Below are 20,170 nucleotides of genomic sequence, written 5' to 3' on the forward strand. Positions count from 1 at the left end.
TGACAGACACTGTGGTCAATGAATGAATAACTTAAGATTGACATAAAGATCTAAAAACCAAAGATTGGCAAGTACCAAAGAATAGGCAAATAAAATGATCAGATAATCCAAGGAAAAGGTTATATAAATTGTTCTTAGATATAGGAAAGGACATTCAACCTCAGAGACAATGAAATAATTTTAATAAAGAAATAAAACATAACATTTTCACCTAATAAATTACAAAAGTGTGAAACTTACTAACACTGTGCATCCTTTGGCAAAGCATGTCCATATTTATACTTCTTGTGGAAATATAAACAGGTACAGACCCTTTATAGGGAAATTTGGTTCCATGCATCAAAATTACAAATATGTACCTCCTTGGCCAAGCAATTCTTCTGAGACGCTTCTCCCACACAAAGACTTACAGAAGACTGAAGTGCTGTGTGGTAACTTTATTCTCTACATTAGTGTTTATAATAGGAGACTGGCAAAAGGTAAGCACCTATCAGTTAAGGAGTAGTTCATAAGCAGGGCACACAGCTGGGCCACATTACATGCAGCTATAGGAAAGAAACAAAGGAGCATTTGGCTTCACTGCTACTGCTCAGCAGTGAAACAAATCAGATACAAAACGACCTGAGTAGTAATTATTGTATAGATAGAGAAAAATGCAAAATACATTTGATTCCCTTATATCTGCACAGAGAAATGAAATGACACAAAGAAAACTTTGCAAATGGTTTCTTTAGCAGATAAGGTGGGTTGCAGGCACACGGGGAGCATATGTATTAATGGCTATATTGTGTACCTTTAGACAATTGGCCTATGTGAGTATATCACCTCCTCAAGGAATTGTACAAAAACAAATCACAGGGGTTGCTCGACAGGTTAATGATGGAAACAGACTTCTGGGGGAAACTCAGCAATTCCTTAAAACTTAGCATTTATTTTAAATGGATGTGCTGACTATGGAAGCATTCACCTAACATCAAGGCTAATCTCCTAAGGACCCCTCTATGGCATCACTCTACAGGCCTATCTTGAGTTGTACTTAAAAACAATCAGCACGATGCTGGCTTGACAATAAGTTTGGAAGTCCTGCCACTCACTGACACAGCAGACTGTACCATTACCTTAAACTGTGCCTTTTCACTTATGGTAGATTCTGTGACAAGCAAACGACACACTCTACAATTATAATGTGTGGTGTTTTAGGTAGAAAACACGCATTAAATTTTCATGTGAGTGACCACTCTTCTTCATCAGGATCTTAAGAAGATAAATCTCAAAATCATAGGTGTTTACGTGATTTAAGAGGATGTTGCCAAAAAGAAAACAGAAAAAACACTTCGGTGCTGACACAACCCCAGCCTTCCATCCACATGACTTGGCTCATTAACAATGAGAAAATGAGTCTCACCTTACTTCGGCTGGGGGGTTTGGGGAGTAGGGATTTGCTGAACAAGCCAGAATTCTGATGACTGCTCCAGGGTGGTAGGTCTCCAGCACATGAACAGCTGTAGGATATACTTGTTCCTCAAAAGTAAGTTCCACATAGTCCTGGCTCTGAAAATTGGACGGTGTTCTTCTGAATGGCAAGGAAGCACTAGGACACTGGTCCCACCAGGTTCCGTAAGTTCGAAACACAGCTGTCTGAGTAAAGTCACCAGAACTTGGGAAGACATTTGGTACACCTGCCAAATTCCACATAGTGTAGGACATGCTATTCTCACTGCCATAATGGGAACTGAAATCCACCACTTTTTTGGCGTACTGGACCACCTCTGCATTGAGAGGGGAAGTCCGGCTGTTGGATACTACAGTCCTATGGCCGTTCATCATGTCTCCTCTTGTAGCTGTCCTGGCTCGGCGCCGAAGGCACATATAATAAAACATGGTCAGAACTGTTAACATGGGAAAGACTGGTGACATCTAGTCGTGAACTATGAAGCTTCAAAAGGTCAGGTGTCCTCAGTGAGATGCATGAACTCTGAGGGATGGTCTACAAAATGAATGGGTTGGTGAAGTAAAATCATTTAAATAAGCAAACGAAACAAAACAAAACAAAAACAAAAACCAAATGCATGGATACAGCAACAAAGAGGCTTATCCCAGTGTCACTTCCCAAAATGAAATTTGAAAATGCAAGTTTCCAACTATAAATATGATCTCTGGCATAAACAATTTACCAAATGTAATTTGTAAGAAACTTACATACTTTATGCTAAAGGGGGAACAAACTGCTGATATAAGGCAATGGAAGACATATGAATCCCAAAGCCATATTTTATATAAAATAATCACCACTCAAGAAATACCAAATCCATGAACTTTTAAAATTAAAATTATTTAAAATGTATGGTAAACTATTAAGATACTACTTTTACCCCAAATAATCTTCGGCCCTGATATACTTTGACATTTTAATGAACAATCCCCTATTATTAGGCACAGCAAGCACCTTCACCTGCTAGGTCAACCCCTTGGTGCTATGTCCCTGTTTTTAATTATTCGTCATTCCCAGACATGCTATGTTCAGATTCTACATTATGGGAATAGTTTTTTGAGATGACAGTTAATTCTGACCAACTAAATGAACTGCAATATGTATCAAAGGCCAGTAGACAGTATTTCATTTCTACCCACATTGTTACTTGTTAGGGCGGTTCTCAGCTGCCGGGCATCTCGTTTGTTGCCAGCTTCTCTTAGGCATCACTCACCCTAGCCAGAATGGTCACGGAACACACACAGGAAGTGCAGGAGCTGGTACCCATCCACAGGTCTGAAACACACATGCTGCTTTCAGGTGCAGATGCTGAAATGAGACAGCCTGAAACAGAGTTTACACAAATATGTTCATTTCTATGTTACGAAGTATTCTTAGAGAAGTATGTTTACAAAATATTAACATGTTGACAGAAAAGTGATGTGGGGGAAAAAAAGCATGAAATAATTAAAAAATAAAACCTTCCAACTAAGCTATATTTTTTTATAATTTGTTTATCAGAATTTGCTGAAAGTATAACAAACCATACCTAACTGGAGGTTTTTAAACTATGGTTTTGTTTCAAACTATGCCTGAAGCAATATCTTAGGAGAACTGAACAGCGTTTTTTAAATTTCGAGACTAGTCAAGAAGACCCCAGGAGGCCACGCGTGTTCCAAGCCACCTCTATTCACTTGCACGGCAGCCTCACCAAGGAGCCAACACCCTGTCAATACGGAAAAGGAAACCTAACACTGGTTTTATACTTGTTAAGTCCTGGCTCCAGCTTCCTCTAAACAGAACTAAACAGAAGGAGGATACACATACTTTTATTTTAGTGTGGCAATGCTCTGGCCTCCAAAACTTGAGCACTAGCACTAAGATCACATGACCTGTATTAATTCATTCGACCCTCCAATGACCCTTTTCCATATGCAAGATACAATCTACATCTATTCCTTACATTAAGGCTTCCCTCAAGGCAGATGGCACTTCTTTGCTAACCTAGAAAATCCAGTTCTTTTCTTTTTTTTTTTTCCTTTTTCTTTCTTTTTTTTTCTGAGGCAGGGTTTCTCTGTGTTATCTGTCTGTCCTGGTGGTCCTCACTCTGTAGACCAGGCTAGCCTCAAACTCACAGAGATCCACCCTCCTCTGCCTCCCAAGAGCAGGGATAAAAGGTGTGTGCCATTCTGCCAAGTAGAAAACCCAGTTCTAACCCTTGTATTTTACTGTGTATCTCAATACTTGCTTCTTTTCCCACGAGGCCTGGTGGTAGCAAGCTTACTCTTTGGTACCAAATAGTCCTACATTTTTCCCAGAAGACTTTTAGCAGGGTTTATATTTAGGAATACTTTTTTTTTTTTTTTTGAAGCAGTGAACCCAGGCAATGATCTTTATTTCTTTCCATTTTTTTTAATTAATTAAATTTTTCGGTGTGAGCCTAGCCTTTAATGGCTGAGCCATCTCTCCATCACGGATCTCTGTGAGTTCGAGGCCAGCCTGGGCTACAGAGTGAGTTCCAGGAAAGGCGCAAAGATACACAGAGAAACCTTGTCTTGAAAAACCAAAAAAAAAAAAAAAAATTAAATGTTTTCATTTATTTTATGTCCTGAAAGCCGTTTTCCCTCCCCGCTACTCCCACCTCCATTTTGCACTCCCCAAATGCACTCCTCCTTCACCTCTGTTCAGAAAGAGAAGGACAGGCCTCCCATGGGTGCCAACAAAGCATGGCATATCAACTTGAGGTAGAGCTAAGCTCCTCTCCTTGTGCTAAGGCTGGGCAAGGCAACCCAGCAGTTCTTCATTTCTTAATATATAGCTTGGTGCGTACTCTGCATTTCAGCACGTGGATAGAAAGGTGATGTGGAACAGAACCAAAAGAGCATAAACTAGTCTAAAAATACACAGCAGTATCTTCTGCATCTCAGTACCATCCTGGTCTAAACACACTGAGATGCTATATAAAACGGTAACTAGTGCAATAGTAAAGGGTTAATCTTAAAACACATGTGGAAATTGCAGTTGTGAGAAACAGAGCAGAAGACTGACTGGGGCTAACCTGACTCAGGTTATTTTATCAGCCAGAATGGTTACAACAGAACACACTAACCAGAGAGAAAATTACTAATGTCTACAAACCCAGGTCATGTTTGGAAGGACCTTCACGAAGCCCAACTCAGGAGGAATCCTGTCCATGGAACCAGGATCAAAACCGACTCACTTGCCAGAAGTCCACAGGCACAGTATCAACTCAATCAGGATGTGCCATGCACAGGGCCTGAACTTGAACCACCTTCATAGTTTGGAATTCCTCCCAACAGAGTGAGAAAAACTGGAAAAACACAAGTATTTCCAAACTGGGGACATTTTTGGACATGGAAGGCACAAATATGAAGCCTCTTTGTAAGATCGTTTTCACACTGGAAAAAACGGAAGGAACCCTTACTGAAGATGCATGCCAGTGAAAAGTCAATCACTATAAAAAGAATTACAAAGGGGTCAGCTGGTGAGGCCAGCAGAGAGGAATTTGCACCCTCAGGGACAAGGAAATTTTGGACAAGCAGAGCAAGACATTGTGGGGAAAGGCGGTAAGGCGTTCAGGGAAGGAGAGCCATGTGCCACATGACAGCACTCTGGTCAAGTGGACAGTCAGCACAGCCTACCGCCATCGCCTCTCACTCCAAACGAAGCTCCTTTTCTTTCATTTCTCAAAACTGTCACTCAGAAAGCAGTCAGTTTAATGAAACCTAGGAAACGTCTACAGAACAAGGTATCTTCATTTATGTCAATCCTCACAACCACTCTTGGCAAACAAAACCGTAAAAGTTAAATTTTGGTTGATGTACCATGGCACAAACTTTACGACGGTTTCTCAACTAGTTTTTACCATTGCAGATTACAGGATAATATAAAAATCAACAAGACTGTCATATGGGCAATATTATTTTTAAGCTGTGTAAAAGTTAAGTAAAATTTGCATTGAAGCAACATATGTAAAACCTGAGTTATAAATTGTAAATATATGTTACACTGTCAAGTTTCATCAGATTAGAAATGTAAAATGGAAATTTTGTTTTCTTCAATTCTGGATAAAAAGAATCTTTAGTTAATTTTTGTAAAACAAAGCTAAAATTGATATGGAATACTGGAATACTACAAAAAAGTGATTATAAAGTGTACCTTTAGGGAGAAATTTTCAAGTTCATACAAAAAGCTATTCTAAAGACTCTCATAGCATATAAAAATATGACTTTGCAGTTAATAAGCCAAAATTAGCAATGGAGTGGCCTTCATTTTATTGTTGCTTAATCCAGTTTCTTATCAACAGTGATTACGAGGTGAGAAACTGTGGGGTTCTCCACAAATGGCCAGCACAGGAACAATTCTCATAAGGCAAGAAGGAAATCAGACTCAACATGACTTAGCTGCTTCAAGCTTCTACAGTCTGACACCAGGCAGTTTATTTTAGACATATTTAAGTACAATACAGTTTTGGGAAAAGGTTTCCTGGTAACAATTATCCCAATCCCATGTGCACAATAAAGCTTACGGCATGACTACATCAAAACTCTCCACAAAGTAGATGCAACCTCTACCATGAAGGTGAGTTCTATAGCTGAAGAGCCTATGATCTGGTGTGGTCTTGGTCATACATAAAGGTCACCAGGCTGTAAAGTACATGTGATGTCTCCCCTAAAGATGAGTTCTACTGACTGAGAAACAAAGCTAAAGATAAAGGTCTAGGGAGGAAGGGTCTGGGGTAAATGATAGTCTGGGGAATTCAGGTGTGGCCTGGTTCTACAGACAGCACAGATCACCAGGCAATTAACTACATCTACTCCCAGCCTTGTGTTGAAGAGACAAGCCTTCGTGCTTAACATTCCTGGTTTCCCTAGAGCTTACCCTCTACAAGAGACTCCCCAGGACACAGCAAATGTCCCACAAGTACAATCAAGAAACACAAAGCAACTGCCATTTTAAGTTGTATCTTGAGATTCTCATATCCCTTGGGAAACAACCTGTGTTACACAACATGGTTTTAATATAATGCAACTTTATTTTCTATCACATCTTCCAAAAAAAAGTGCTTAACCAAGTTAAATAATACAATTACATAGAAAACATTAACAGTGGAAAAAGAGAAATTAAGAGGTATAGGCTGTGAATATTCGATCTGCCCCCTGAAATCCCAGCCCCTGGTGCTGCCCTGTGTCCTGACATAAAAGCCTCATTCTAAGGAAAAACTCCTCCCCTTCTCTCTCCTGCTTTTCCTCCCATGAGGTGTACACCGACCTCTCTCTCTCTTCTTCTCTCTCTTTTCTATCTTTCTCTTCATCTCTTTATTATAATACTCTCCACATGTATATATCCTTGGGTCCCCCACCCAATAATTCATAACATTGGCACCCAAAGTCGCCAGGCAATCCCACTGCTTTCTCCTGCCCGCTGGCAGTCTGAGGAGTTCTGGGATCCTGTACCACCCACCATTTTTCAGGCTGGAGCACCACCAGGGACTCTTTACCCTACTGGATCAGTCAGATTCCTCCCTTCCCTTCTGGCCATTTTCCTACAAGTGAGGATTCATCTTGTTTCGTTTGCTGGTACCACGTATCTCTTGGGTTCATAGCCCTTTGGCCCCCATCCCTATGTGACAGCATGTGGAGACGACCTGTGCCCCCTCAATTCCACGGCCCATAGCCTTTGTGATGATGGTCCACTGGCTATCTTGTGCTGGTATCATTGGCCCTCGATGACCCTCTAGGATGCCGGAGGTCAGTCCACTGGGCCTTATACCTCATTGTGGAAAAATGCGCCTATGGCCCCCTGCCTCCACCACTGCCACAGACCCATGACTTGGATTTGTTCCCCTGCAGCTGCTGGCACGATGCCACAGCTGGCGGGGGAGGGGGGCCTCTCTCCCACCTAGCTGCACTGCTACTTCTCTATATTTCTTTCACAAAGTCTATTCCCTATGTGCAAATGGAAATGTATAACTGATATGGCCATCTGTATTTCTTTCTGACTGACTTTTAAATGCTTCAATTTATCTGTTCCTTATCTGCTCAGTTTATTTGGGGGGGGTAAAAAAAACCCACATGAACATGGGGTCAGGTGCCATATCTGGTAGGAGCGATCATATGATCAGGTGGTGCCATCTTAAATAAGGGCAACCACATGGGCTAGCCACCATCTTGGCTAAGGTCAAAACAGGCAGGTCATATGACCTCATTGCCATCTTAACTAAGGGCAACATGGGCGGGGCACCTGTCACTCAGGCTGATGGTATAGAGGGAGGTTAGGGAATCACCTCTCACCATGAATTGTTTCACCATTGTTTTAAGGGCCAAGGAAAAGTCCTCTGGCCTTGGCCTAGTGTTCCCCAGGGGCCTCTCTCAGGCACCAGCCATCAGGGCGGGGAGGAAGTCCAGTCAAGGCCTGCCATTCATTCCTCTAGTATGAACGGGGCCTAGAGGCGTATGTGCTCCCCTCCAAGGCATCAGAGGAACCACATGCAGGCAGTATCATTATATTAAGATTTTAAATTTCAGATTTTAACATTAATACAATTCTGATACACTTTGGGCCACAAGCTCAGGATTTTAAATTTTTCTTGGCTACTCATTACCTGCTTTTCATGATTTGGATTTCAGTACTGATTGATAATACTAATTTATCTAAAACTTTTATTTTTTCCTTCACTTGTCTATTCCTAAGGATGGTTTTTTTGTTTTGTTTTGTTTTGTTTTTCTCTCTCTCCTGGTCGTGCGACTCCTGCTCTTCTCAATTACTAAGACCATGGGCCAAAAGGCTCCAAATAAATCCATAAATTTTAACTCCTGGCTCTAGTCTATATTTAAGCAGGAGGGCAGAAACATCAGAGCAGCAGTTGTGGACCACAACCTGCAGCACTTTCCCTGCTCTACGGATGTCAGCAGAGATTCTTCTCTACGTGATGTGGGCCAGCCCAGCCAAACACAATTGTTCCCTGCCTCTACAGCCAGGTCAGATGACCACATGCCTGGGTTCCCTCCTTACCTTTAACTAACCGGAGTCCTGACCAACTGCGCCCTATTTCAGCTTGAAGTAGCTATGGAGAATACATCATCCTGTGCTCCCTGTTCCCAGGACAGGCTGGAGGGCTAGGTTAGTGACGGAAACCCTGGCAAAGAGTCCACCAAGAGGGTCCTTTTCCTTTTCTCAGAGGGTCCTTTTCTCAGAGTTGGGCTGCACCCTGACTCACAAGCCCCTTTCTTCTGTTCTCATTTGGCCTTGGGGTCTTTCCCCTGTCACTCTTCTTTGCCTTCTTAGGAGACAGCTTAAGAAATAATTATTTCTATATAAATCATTCAGGATTATAATCTGGCTACACTCAAAGATCAAAAATACAGATACAGGACTTAAAATGGTAATAGATTCAGATGTCATTGCCAACAGCTTAAAGAATGTCTCTCCTTACGCAAGGTCTATTTGGGCTTAAGAATGTGAACCTCCCTGTCCTTGCTAATGTCATTACGCTGTAACTAACTGGGAAACCTGTATATTCAGATTTAAGTCATATATATGCTCTCAAAGTTATAAATACATCTAACAGATTTTCCCCCAGTCCTCAAACATATGTAGAGATCTGCGAATATGGCATTTAATATAAAAGCTTTTAATGACAGAGAGATGTCAGCTCCTGGCAGCATCCTATAACTCCTCCAAGAAGATAGATGGCCACAGAAGAACTTCCACCCAGAAGCTTATGGCAAGGCTGGCCATGCAGTGAGAAGCTGAGATCCTGTCCAGACTGTGAATAAGTGGAACAATGGAGGACTGAGTGCCCCATACTGCAAAGTCAAGGTGGGTCAGTCTCCCCAAATTTCTACTCCACAGAAAAAAATCTGTCAGATCTTGTAGGCCTAGCAGTTGAACAAGTGCTGCCTTTGGGGCTTCTGTCTCCCCCAACACCCACAGAGAGACTTGAGATTGCTGCCTAGGTAGCTGAATTTTTTTTAATTTTAAAATTAAAATTAATTCTTAAATTTTATCCTTCTCAGATCTGACAATGTTTGATGACTAGGGTATCAGTTTAAGAGCCCCAATCCTAAGATTTTATACACACACACACACACACACACTCACTCCAATTACAGACATGTATGCCTCATTCACAGACTTCATGGTACAGGATAGACCAGTTTCAGATATAACTCCAGAGGTTCACAGTTTTAATACTGATAAATGCAGCTTTGATAAACTGATAGAACACTGACTACAAAGAGTTCTTAAGAGTCCTTAAATGAATTTTTAGCCCTTTTGCCATGATGTAAATCCATTCCAGCTGTCTTACAGACGCCTCCTGGGAAAAGTTTTGCTACTGCATCAGGAAATCTGGTCTGATGAAAACTAACAATCTCCAGAGCCCATTTCTGACCCCACCTATTTTTTGAGCACATTTTGCAGATTCATTGTTCCTGCCTGACCTCCAGAGAAACAGCAGATGCCATGGCTTCTATACTCCTGATTTGGCATGCCATTTCCCCTCAAGCTCCTGGAACACCACTGCTATAACCTGCCTCCTCAGCTCCCTCAAGGAATATTCCTGAGATCTTCTGCCATGCGTGACTCCAGGTTCCCCCCTCCCTACTTCACCCCTTGTCAGCCTGAAGTAGCCTCGAGAATTCAGTGCCCCTGTTCCCCCACTTGCTCCCATAACTCACCTCTTTTTATAATAATCAAAATTGAGGAATGTTAATATTCTGATCTGTCCCTTGAAATCCCACCCCTTGGCTCCATCCTGCATCCTGACGTAAAAGCCTCATTCTAAGGAAAAATTCCTCCCCTTCCTCTCTCTCTCCCACAAGGTGCTCTCTCTCTCTCTCTCTCTCTCTCTCTCTCTCTCTCTCTCATCTTTCTTTTTCCTATCTTTCTCTTTATCTCTCTACTATAATAAACTCTCCACGTGGATGCAGCATCTGGGTTGTGAATTACTGGCTGCCATCGCTGCTGCTGCATCTGCCCAGCCCACCACTGCATCTGCCCAACATGTTTCCCTGCACCCATGGGAATACCCTCAGCCCCCCCCCAAAATGCCATGCAATAATTCATAACATAGGCAAGGGAGGACACATGTTTCCTAGTGAGACCTGAAGTGAGATGAAGTCGATGAAGCAGAGAGAAGCAGGATGGCAGGAGCCACTAGAAGCTGGATCAGACAGTCATGCTCTGGCACAGGAGAGAGAAAGAAGGGACTTTACAGAAATAAACAAACAGTGGCGGCCCAATGATCCACGCCAGAATAATGCAGGAACCTGGAAAACAAGTTTAAAACTCAAAAGTGGATTCTCAACTTACAAGAAAGTGAAAAGATCCGGGAAAAGAGAGGATGCAGGCAGAAAATCACAGGCAGGTCACAAAAATACTTAAAACGCCACCCAGAGATGTGCCCGTAAGTGACAGGAGAAGGGACGGAGAGCAGCCCGAGCACAGTACCACAGCAGCAGCATGAACAGTGCAGTGACAAATGAAGGAAAGGTGCCTATCATTTCTGAATCCGATTGAAACTTGTCAAGAAATGCTATTCAAGGAAAGAACTTTGGGGTTCAACCTGGAAATCCACATGCGGATGGAAGGTCACAAGAGTGTAATTATACTTGAGTGTGGCTCACACAGCACTCAACTAGTTGTATCTGAATCAGTTCCAACACGTAAGATTGTCCCCTCTAGACATGTACAATAACACACATCCTTATATCCTCTCTGCTTTTCTAGGAACTTCTTTTCAGTCTCCCCCCAGGTGCTCTTCAGCCTTCTCAACTGTACAGAAAGGGGAAATGTTCAAGGAAGGGTTTAGAATATGACAGGTACCACCAAGTTCAACTCCCTTGGCATCTGTCTTCCCTGACCCTTCTTGTGGTAAATCTACGTAAAACAGGAAATGTTTATTGAACTCATATTGGCATATTCTAGATCAGGCATGGTTAAAAGTAGGGTACATTCTCTGAATTTGAGGAACTTATAATCTGTTGGGAAAGAAACACTGCATCTGCCCAACATGTTTCCCTGCACCCATGGGAATACCCTCTGGCCCCCACTCTTCTTCCTGTCTTCCCCATCCTTTTTTCTACAGGCCCCTACTCTTTCTGAAGACCCATCCCCTTCTCTTCCACAGGCCCCTCTTTCTTCCTGCAGACCCATGATCCTGCCCACAACTGCACTGCGTATCCATGCCTGGTATCTTCAAGTCTTCAGCTGAGGTGAGGCTGACATGCCTCCCACCTCTCACGCAAGGTCAGGTTGAGAATGTATGTACTATTCATGTTTCCTTCACCTTCTCTTAGCCCTGTTTCTCATCTGCAAAGATGTTTCTTTCCCAACAGATTATAAGTTCCTCAAATTCAGAGAATGTACCCTACTTTTAACCATGTCTGATCTAGAATATGCCAATATGAGTTCAATAAACATTTCCTGTTTTACATAGATTTACCACAAGAAGAATAAACAACTTTAAAATAAACAAAAAAACAAAATTGGTGATTCTTCAAGACAAGGCTCATATGAAAAAAATTTCCCTATCTTGATATGAAGAAAAAGGAGGAAAATGGATAATAAAAACTGAAACACAATAGGAAAGAATCAAATGCATGAACTTCCCTGAAGCCATCTGAGAAGGCATAGTATACATATTGAAATTTTACTGTTCAAAGAGAATGTAAAAAATCGGTAACTTCTGTTAGTACAAAAGCAGCCCCTGAGTACATAAAAGAGACTTGACTCGGGCCACAAAGGAACTCTGATTGAAATTAAAGAAAGATTCATGAAAGAGATGATTGGAGAAAAAGAAAAAGAAAGCTATTTTCTCAAATATGAGATAGATTTAGCACTCCAAATCTGTGACAAGGCCTTGAGATAGTTATGGAGAACTAGAAAAAAATACAATAAAAAAGTTCTCAAAAAAAAAAAAAAAAAAGAAAGAAAGAAAGAAAGAAAGACAGAGAGTGAGCAATAACCTAGGAGTAATAGCCTAAGATGAGAGACAACCCAAGAGGCAAGACTAGAGGGGAAAGAGTAAAAGGCAAGGTTAACGCTGCTCTGGAATTAGATTTGCTATTCAGTAGCAAAGCTCAAGAGTTAGCCTCTCTTTTCTTTCATCACAATTATTTACATTCCAATCCTCCATGTTTAAAACATATGGAAAAAACAGCACAGTAAAAAGATATGAAGATGGCCTCTCAAACCTTTCAGTGCCTCTCTTCCTCTAAGTAAATGCTCCAATTAAGCATTTTATTAAGTGTTTGTTAGCTTGTTTATTTGTACAGGGAATTGGGGGAGACACGGCCCAGCCATTAGGAGTGCATACCACTCTTGTACTGGACTGGAGTTAAGTTCCCAGCACCCATCTCAGGTGGCCCACAACGACCTGTAATTTCAGCTCCAGGGACTCTAACACCCTCTTGTGACCCCCAAGAATACTGCACTTGTGTACACAAATCCACATACTGAAAACACACACGGACATAATTTAAAATAGAATTTTTTTAAATGTCTTAAAAACAAAAAGATTTTCTTAAAAAAAAATCCACCAGGGCCTGCTATGATTTGGCCCAGTGTCCCCTGCTCCTGCCACAACAAGGCTGATGTGTTGAAGGCTTAGTTGTTGGCCTCTAAGTACCATAGAAGATATTCAATCCTTTAAGAGGTGAGGTAAATTGAAAAGTGGTCCTCAGAGGCAAGGTCCTGAAGAGAACATGGGGACCTAGACCCTTCTAAGCTTCCCAGCTTCCATGAGATCAACAGGCCGTCTCTACCACATGCTCTGCCATGATGGTCTATGCCACCACGGCCTAGAGTAACAGGGACAAGTGACCATGACTAGAACCTCTAAAGTCCTGATTCAGAATAAATCCTCCCTCTTCTTAAATTGATTATCTCAGGTATTTTGTTACAGTGACAAAAAACTGACAATCACAAAGCTCCAATATAGAACACACAAGAGGAGTTCTTAAATGGGCTGATGGAGAAAAACAACTCCTGACCAGTTTGGAAGCCTCTAGAAAATCCAGGCAAATGAAGTAAGGGGAAAAGGCAGGAAATCTACATGATGCGAAACTTAAGAGGAGTTGGGGGCCTCTCGTCCAGTTTCCAAGGTATCCCTAAAAACAGTAAGGAGGTGATACAAAGAGTCTGGACTCCAGTGGGCTCTTCAGAACCCTGCTGTCTACAAGCCATGCCTCATGAGAAAGTGAAGCATGAGCTTGGACTCACACTCAGCTAAAATGAAGGATTAATAACGGTTAGTTCTGCAGAATCTGCTATCATTCCCTGATTTTCTAGGCTTCTTTAACAAGCAAATCTAAACTTCTAAAACATCTCACCATCACACATTTGTTTAGTTTAGTTAAATGAATAGAAAACAAGATTAAAAAAAAAGCAGATCTGGAGGATGAGTTGAGTGATGCTTTTCTGAGGAATGGATGTGGAAAGCCTCTTCCAGGCTGCCACACTGTCTGGCACAGTGAAGGTGTTTGTAGCCACAGGCTATGAGACAAAGTATCTTACAGTATCTTACTAACACACAGTATCTGCATTTGACCTTTTTCTTCATTTTTCTGGATAAAAAAGAGTAAGTAGTTCTATGAGCAAGAGATATCAAGACTATGATTGGAAAAAGTACAGAGACAACTAGCCAAACTAGTGGAAACACATGAACTATGGACCAATAGTCGAGGAGTCCCCATGGTACTAGACTAGGCCCTCTGGATAAGTGAGATAGTTGTTAAGCTTGAACTATTTAGGGGGCCCCCAGGCAGTGGGATCGGGACCTGTCCCTAGTACATGAGCTGGCTTTTTGGAGCCTAGTGCCTATGGTGAGACACTTTGAGCAGCCTTGATGCAGGGGGGAGGGGCTTGGACCTACCTCAACTCACCTACACTGACCCCCATGGGAGACCTTGCTTGGAGGAGGTGGGAATGAGGAGTGGGTTGGGGAGGAAGGCTGGGGGGTGGGAGGAAGAAGGACAGGGGAATCTGTGGTTGGATTGTAAAATGAATAGAAAAATCTCTTAATAAAAAAAAAAGGAAAAAAAAAGAGTAAGTAGGAAAGACTGAGGATTTAGAAGAACCTTGAATTTTTAACATACATACATACACACACACACACACACACACACACACACACACACACACACACACTTAATTAAAATAGTAAAAACTAGGCATGTGAGGTTGAAAAAAAAACAAAAATAAACAAAAAACCCAGCATCCCCAATTGTTAACACCATACTAAGTCTATGAATTTAGTTTAACCGAATATTAGCTGTCGATTTTTGTATTGCAAAATAGAGCATATTTACTTCATTAACAAAAAGAAAGAAAGGAAGGGCTGGAGAGATGGCTCAGAAGTTAAGAGCACCAAATGCTCTTCCAGGGACCTGGGTTCAATTCCTAGCACCGACATGGCAGCTCACAACTGTCTGTAACTCAAGTTCCAAGGGATCTGGCACCCTCACACAGACATACATATGGGCAAAATACAAAAATAACAATAAATAAATTACTTTTTTTAAAAAAGGAATATTTACAGATATCCTGCCTAGCAAAAAAATTCAAGTTCAGTATCATAGGTTTCTACTAACTAAAATGACACAACTCTTTTAAATTAACTTTGAGTCATAATTTGTATTCCAAGAAATATATAATTCCAAGAAAATAGACAAGAAATCATATTAAAGCACAATATGAGTTGAGAAAAATACAAGCAAGATATTTATTTATATAGCAAGAGCTCTCACTCAGAAACAATTAAAGGGAGCAATAAGAACTGATGAGATGGCTCAGTGGTTAAGATGCTTAGCGCTCTTCCAAAGGATCTGAGTTCAGTTCCCAGCACCCACACAAGGCAGCTCTCACCGGCCTGTAACTCTGGTTTCAAAGGAAGAATATGACATCCTCTTCTTGCTTCTGCAAGCACTCACACACAGGTAGCATACACAGAGCAACACACATACACATAAAAAAAATGAAAATTAAAGGAAACAAGACTGAGAAAAATATATATGGTTTGTCAAGTCTTAATGGTCCAATATATAAAGAGGCATAACATGTCAATAAAAGAGGAGCACTTTAGCATAAAATAAACAGAGTATGGTACATTACAAAAATTTAAATGACCAGTAAACAAATACAGATATTCAACTTCATCAATAAGCAAAGAAATGCAATATTAGAACAATAATAAGATAGCATTTTTCATCCCCAAACTAGCAAATACAAAAAGTGACGATATTATCTCAGCAGTAACTGATCAGGTATAGAAGTTTCTGCATGTCTCAAACACAACTGCACTGGTTTTTATAGCCAGCAGCCTTGACAGATGAAGAAGTCTCCCTAGGAAGTAACAGTATACAGGTTTGTTAACTACAAGGAAAATTAACATCATGTCTCCGTCTTCAGGCCGGTTTACTTGCAGCTCACTATGAAAGACTCAGGATTCCTCCCTTTTAACCCAGTTGACAACAGGTACTAGTGTCATACAGCCCTTGTCACATCACCCTGTGGACAGTGCTTTGTCGCTGATCCAGGAGCCCCACGCCTTCCAAAATCATCCACAGACGTCTGACTTCCAAGTAGGACATAACCACAAACTTGTAACCCTTCTCAGCCATGATATGACAAAGGCAGCATTATAAACTGTAGACATTTGGTCTTAGTAATCTTTTTTAAAATTGATTTTTTTAGATTTATAGATCTTATTTATGTGCATGAGTATTTTGGCTGCATGTATGCATGTATACCATGCACGTGTCTGGTGACTGCTGAGGTAGAAGAAGGCATCCTATCTCCTGGAACTGGAGTTGCAGGTGGGTGTAGGTGCTGGGAACCAAATCCCAGCTCTCCTGCAAAAGCAACACACACTCTTAACCACAGACCCACCTCCCTAGTCTCCTTATCAACAATCTGTTTAAAGAGCACCATGGCAAAATCTCTGCAATTTTAAAAGCTACAAATAGCCTTTCACCCAGCAATTTAATCATTTGCACCAAGAAAAAAAAATATGCAAATATATACAATAATGTCCCTCAACCTCTAGGAGATGCTTTAAGATTCCATTGTGGTCCAGGTGGGTAGCAGAGAATCCAATACATACAATACTTCCTATACATACATAATCATCTAAGGAGCACTTACTGGCTAGCTTCTCTTTGACATACTTGAATTTTGAACATTAATACTCTTGAGCCAAGCTGAGCAACATGAAATAAAAAAGGGTTACTTGAACACAGCTGATCTGATAGTCAGGTGTGTCACTGAATACAGAACAGGCACATGGTGTGCAGATGGACTAGATAAAGATATGGTTCACAGATCAGGAAGGCATACAATTTCATCGCACTACTCAGAATAGTGCATGATTTCAAACTGTTTACCCTTGGAATTTTCCACTTAATGTTTTCAAACTAAGACTAACTGTGAAACCAAGTAAGGAGAAACAGGAAACAAGGAAGGGCTACTCACACATGGAAACGATCCTGTAATTTCACTTGTAACAGAAATAAACCTGTAGGATTCTAAATATCGAAAGAAGATTGAAAATGTTAGGTTGCTCCTACAATAATGAAACAAAAGGACTTTTAAAAGGTAAGAATACCAGCACTCGGGAGGCAAAGGCAGGCGAATCTCTGTGAGTTCAAGGCCAGCCTGGTCTACAGAGTGAGGTCCAGGACAGGCTCCAAAACTACACAGAGAAACCCTGTCTTGAAAAAAAACAAAACAAACAAACAAACAAAAACAAAAAAAAAGGTAAGATGTCTTACATATCTATATAAAGTCTCCCTCATCAATGATTATTACTAACTAGAAACTGAAGAACGCTACACCACAAACTATATGAAACACACTTATACACGTATTTTTATGTCTGGAAAGAAAAATATACTAAGCAGTGTTTCTTATTTATATATCTACTACAGCAGCACAGGAAATTGATTCCATTTGGGATACCCTATTGGAATGATGGCACTCAAGGGGACATGTGAGAGGAGCATTGAGCTTGCAGAGCTGAAAGCAGGCACAGAACGTTGTATATTAGTACTCACAAAGATAGATGCCCAAGTCAACAGACGTGCAGATTGTGAATCAGCTTTTGTGTACAACTGTGGGAAGCAACTCTACAGGGTGAATTGAGTCAGCAATGGAGGGTTTATTTAATAATGGCCCTTAATTCAACTGACCAAGGGGAAGGCAAACTTAAAAAAAAAGTCTTCAAGTACTGGCAAGGCATTTTAGGGGAAGGAGCAAGGCACAAAGGAATTTAACTGGGTGTGGTGCTGCACACCTTTCACCCCTGCACTCAGGAGCCAGAAGCAACTAGACCTGTATAGGAGAGCCAGCCAAGGCTACATGGTGAGCTCCATCTCAACAAACAAACACACACAAAAGAAAGGAATCCAACTTGCTCCCAACTAAGTTCACTATAAAAGTATTCAGTAACGGTCACAACATGCCAGGCAAGGTTCAGATCACTAGACTTTAGAACACATTTTAAAGCTGGAGTAAATCGAGCAGCATGGCATGACCACAGGAAGTAGGTCACTGCTAACAGTTCAGAAAGTCTCATGAATACACAGGAACAAGTGTTACCATATGTAAGGACTGGTCAGGAAGAAAAAACAAAACAAAAAAACAGAATTCAACAAATGACGATGAAGTCATTGGCTAGTAATAACCAAAAAGGTACAGCATTTTTTTATCTCACACCAAAACTGAGTAAGACTTCGAACCATGGGGGTGAGGGACTTTATACACAATTCATATGGTGAAAGACCAAAGAAGACTCCAAAGTTAGATCCGTGAAGATGGCAAATATTAACTCCATCAAAATTGAGAGGACTGGGCAATGAGACTGGCAAGCTAAAGAAAGACAGGGACGCTTCTGTTCAAGGACCGAATTCGGAAGCAAAACATCAGCTATAAACAACACTGTAAGATAGCAGTGAGCGAGGAACACAACCAGCATCAGGGTGTAAGTACAAGAATTAACCATCTTATGCGCTCAACTCTCCGACTTTCAAATCAAAGATAGAACAGGGGTTCAAAAGAGCCAAAACGTGGGTCAGAAGTTTCAAAAATTGATGCTCAGGTGTGGAAATAATGCAATTCAATGCATAATAAGACTAATACTAACTAGTGGCTCTCAACGCCACTAGTGAGACTGCGCTCCCACCCAACTTACTCCAGGATAAGGGGCTTTGAGGGGCGGGCCCTCTACTCAATGTCGTGTAGGAAAAGAGCATGCAATATAAGCAATGTGCCTGTCTTCCGATCTTAGACCTGGGAGTGTCGCGGGAAGCAGAGGGAGCAGGTGGCTCCCAACAGAGCAGACTAGTGAGCCACAGCCTGCAACGAGCACGTGACCCCAGGCTTCACCCACCTAACTTCCTAATCCTCTGCAGATTACAGGTAAAACGGCTTCCCCAAAGCTCTGAGGCTAAAGGCACTTGGAAAACCCAGGGAAATGCAGAACCAGCCCCACGACCAAATGCAGTGGCAAGTGGCTGGGCCCACCCCTGACGGTGGCAAGAAGGCTGCAGCCTGGCATCTCGCGGCATGGGCACAGAAACCATCCTGCGAGGGAGGGAAAGTCAGGGCAGCACGGCCCCCGCAGGCCCGAGTCCGCAGCTCGCGGTGCGCGCGCCAGGCCCAGGAGAGCCGCGGGAAGAGGCGGCAGCACTCCCGTCCCGTCCCAGCCAGCGCAGCCGTGCAGCACCGCGGACGTGCGTGGGCCCAGGGCCTCCGCCTCGCGCGCCCCCGGGGTGGCGCGCGCCCGGCCCCGCCCACGGCCGCGGAGACGTCAAGCCCTTGAGGAGGGAGGAAGGAAGAAAGGGCCGTACCCTGCAGGGTCCGGGACGGGCGCGCGCAGGGCTTCGCCCCAAGCTGGCGGCGTGGGCAGCCGGAGGCCGCTCCCAGGATCCCGCGCTGCTGCTGCCGCCGCGAGCCCGGCCCAGCGCGACCCGGAAGGAAGACCGAGGCCGCGGGACGGGGCGGGGCCGAGCTTTGCGGAGGGGCGGGGCCTGGTGAAGGGCGGGGCCTTCTGCTAGGTCCCGGGTGGCAGCTACTGAAAGGCTCTGGCGGCCTGAGCTGCTTAGCAAAGTCAAGGTGGTGGTCTATAAAGGGCCTGTTTGCTCCGGGGCTAGCGGTAGTTGAAGAACCTTCACAGTACTCGTCCCTCCAAGGACAGCCCTCCATGTATAGTGTAGTTCTTCTGGGGCTTCTTCGGAGTTGATGACTCAACTCTGGTATTATGCAAAGGGCACTTCTGCACAGGAGCAGTGGAATGAGTGCTTTAAGTGCTCTGGAGGCACAATCCACCAATTGATTTACAAACTCTTCGGCCCCAGAAACAAATCTTCCATGCAGGCTCACAGTCACCCTAACATCCACAAGCCAATGACTGCTACCTCTGATGAAGATGCGGTTAAGGGTCTTCCTTAGTCGTTTCATTTCTTTTCAGATGAGCTTTTCAATTAGTTGGCGTTGTATTTGTCTTTCCACAAGGTTTCCATTACTGAAAAACTTTTTAAAAGATTTATTTTAATTTTTTTATTAGCATGTGCGTGCGTGTATGTTTAAAAGATTTATTTTGACTTTTATTAGCGTGTGCGTGCGTGTATGTGTGTCCTTGGGCACTCAAGTACCAATGGAGGCCAGAAGAGCACAAGT

The 20,170-nt window shown here is 42.5% G+C and overlaps 1 protein-coding gene across 4 annotated transcripts in view; it reads right to left on the reverse strand.

Annotated features, from left to right (window-relative positions):
- Window positions 1–19,472, reverse strand: part of Fbxl4 (F-box and leucine rich repeat protein 4) — an 81,199-nt gene extending 61,727 nt beyond the window's left edge. The window contains exons 1-3 of one of the 4 annotated variants that reach the window (XM_052716033.1): window positions 19,342–19,472; window positions 2,706–2,815; window positions 1,406–1,846 (exon numbers count right to left, since the gene is read on the reverse strand). In XM_052716033.1, coding sequence (XP_052571993.1) covers window positions 1,406–1,827 — 422 coding nt within the window. In that variant the 5' untranslated portion in view covers window positions 1,828–1,846; window positions 2,706–2,815; window positions 19,342–19,472. Of the gene's footprint in view, window positions 1–1,405; window positions 1,988–2,631; window positions 2,816–19,341 lie in introns of all 4 variants that reach the window. The other 3 variants (XM_052716031.1, XM_052716032.1, XM_052716030.1) reach the window with 3 other exon arrangements.
- Between the last annotated feature and the right edge of the window lie 698 nt (window positions 19,473–20,170).

This window comes from Peromyscus californicus, unplaced genomic scaffold (genome assembly GCF_007827085.1).
Source record: "Peromyscus californicus insignis strain IS unplaced genomic scaffold, ASM782708v3 Scaffold_5__1_contigs__length_169319896, whole genome shotgun sequence".
Taxonomy (NCBI): domain Eukaryota; kingdom Metazoa; phylum Chordata; class Mammalia; order Rodentia; family Cricetidae; genus Peromyscus; species Peromyscus californicus.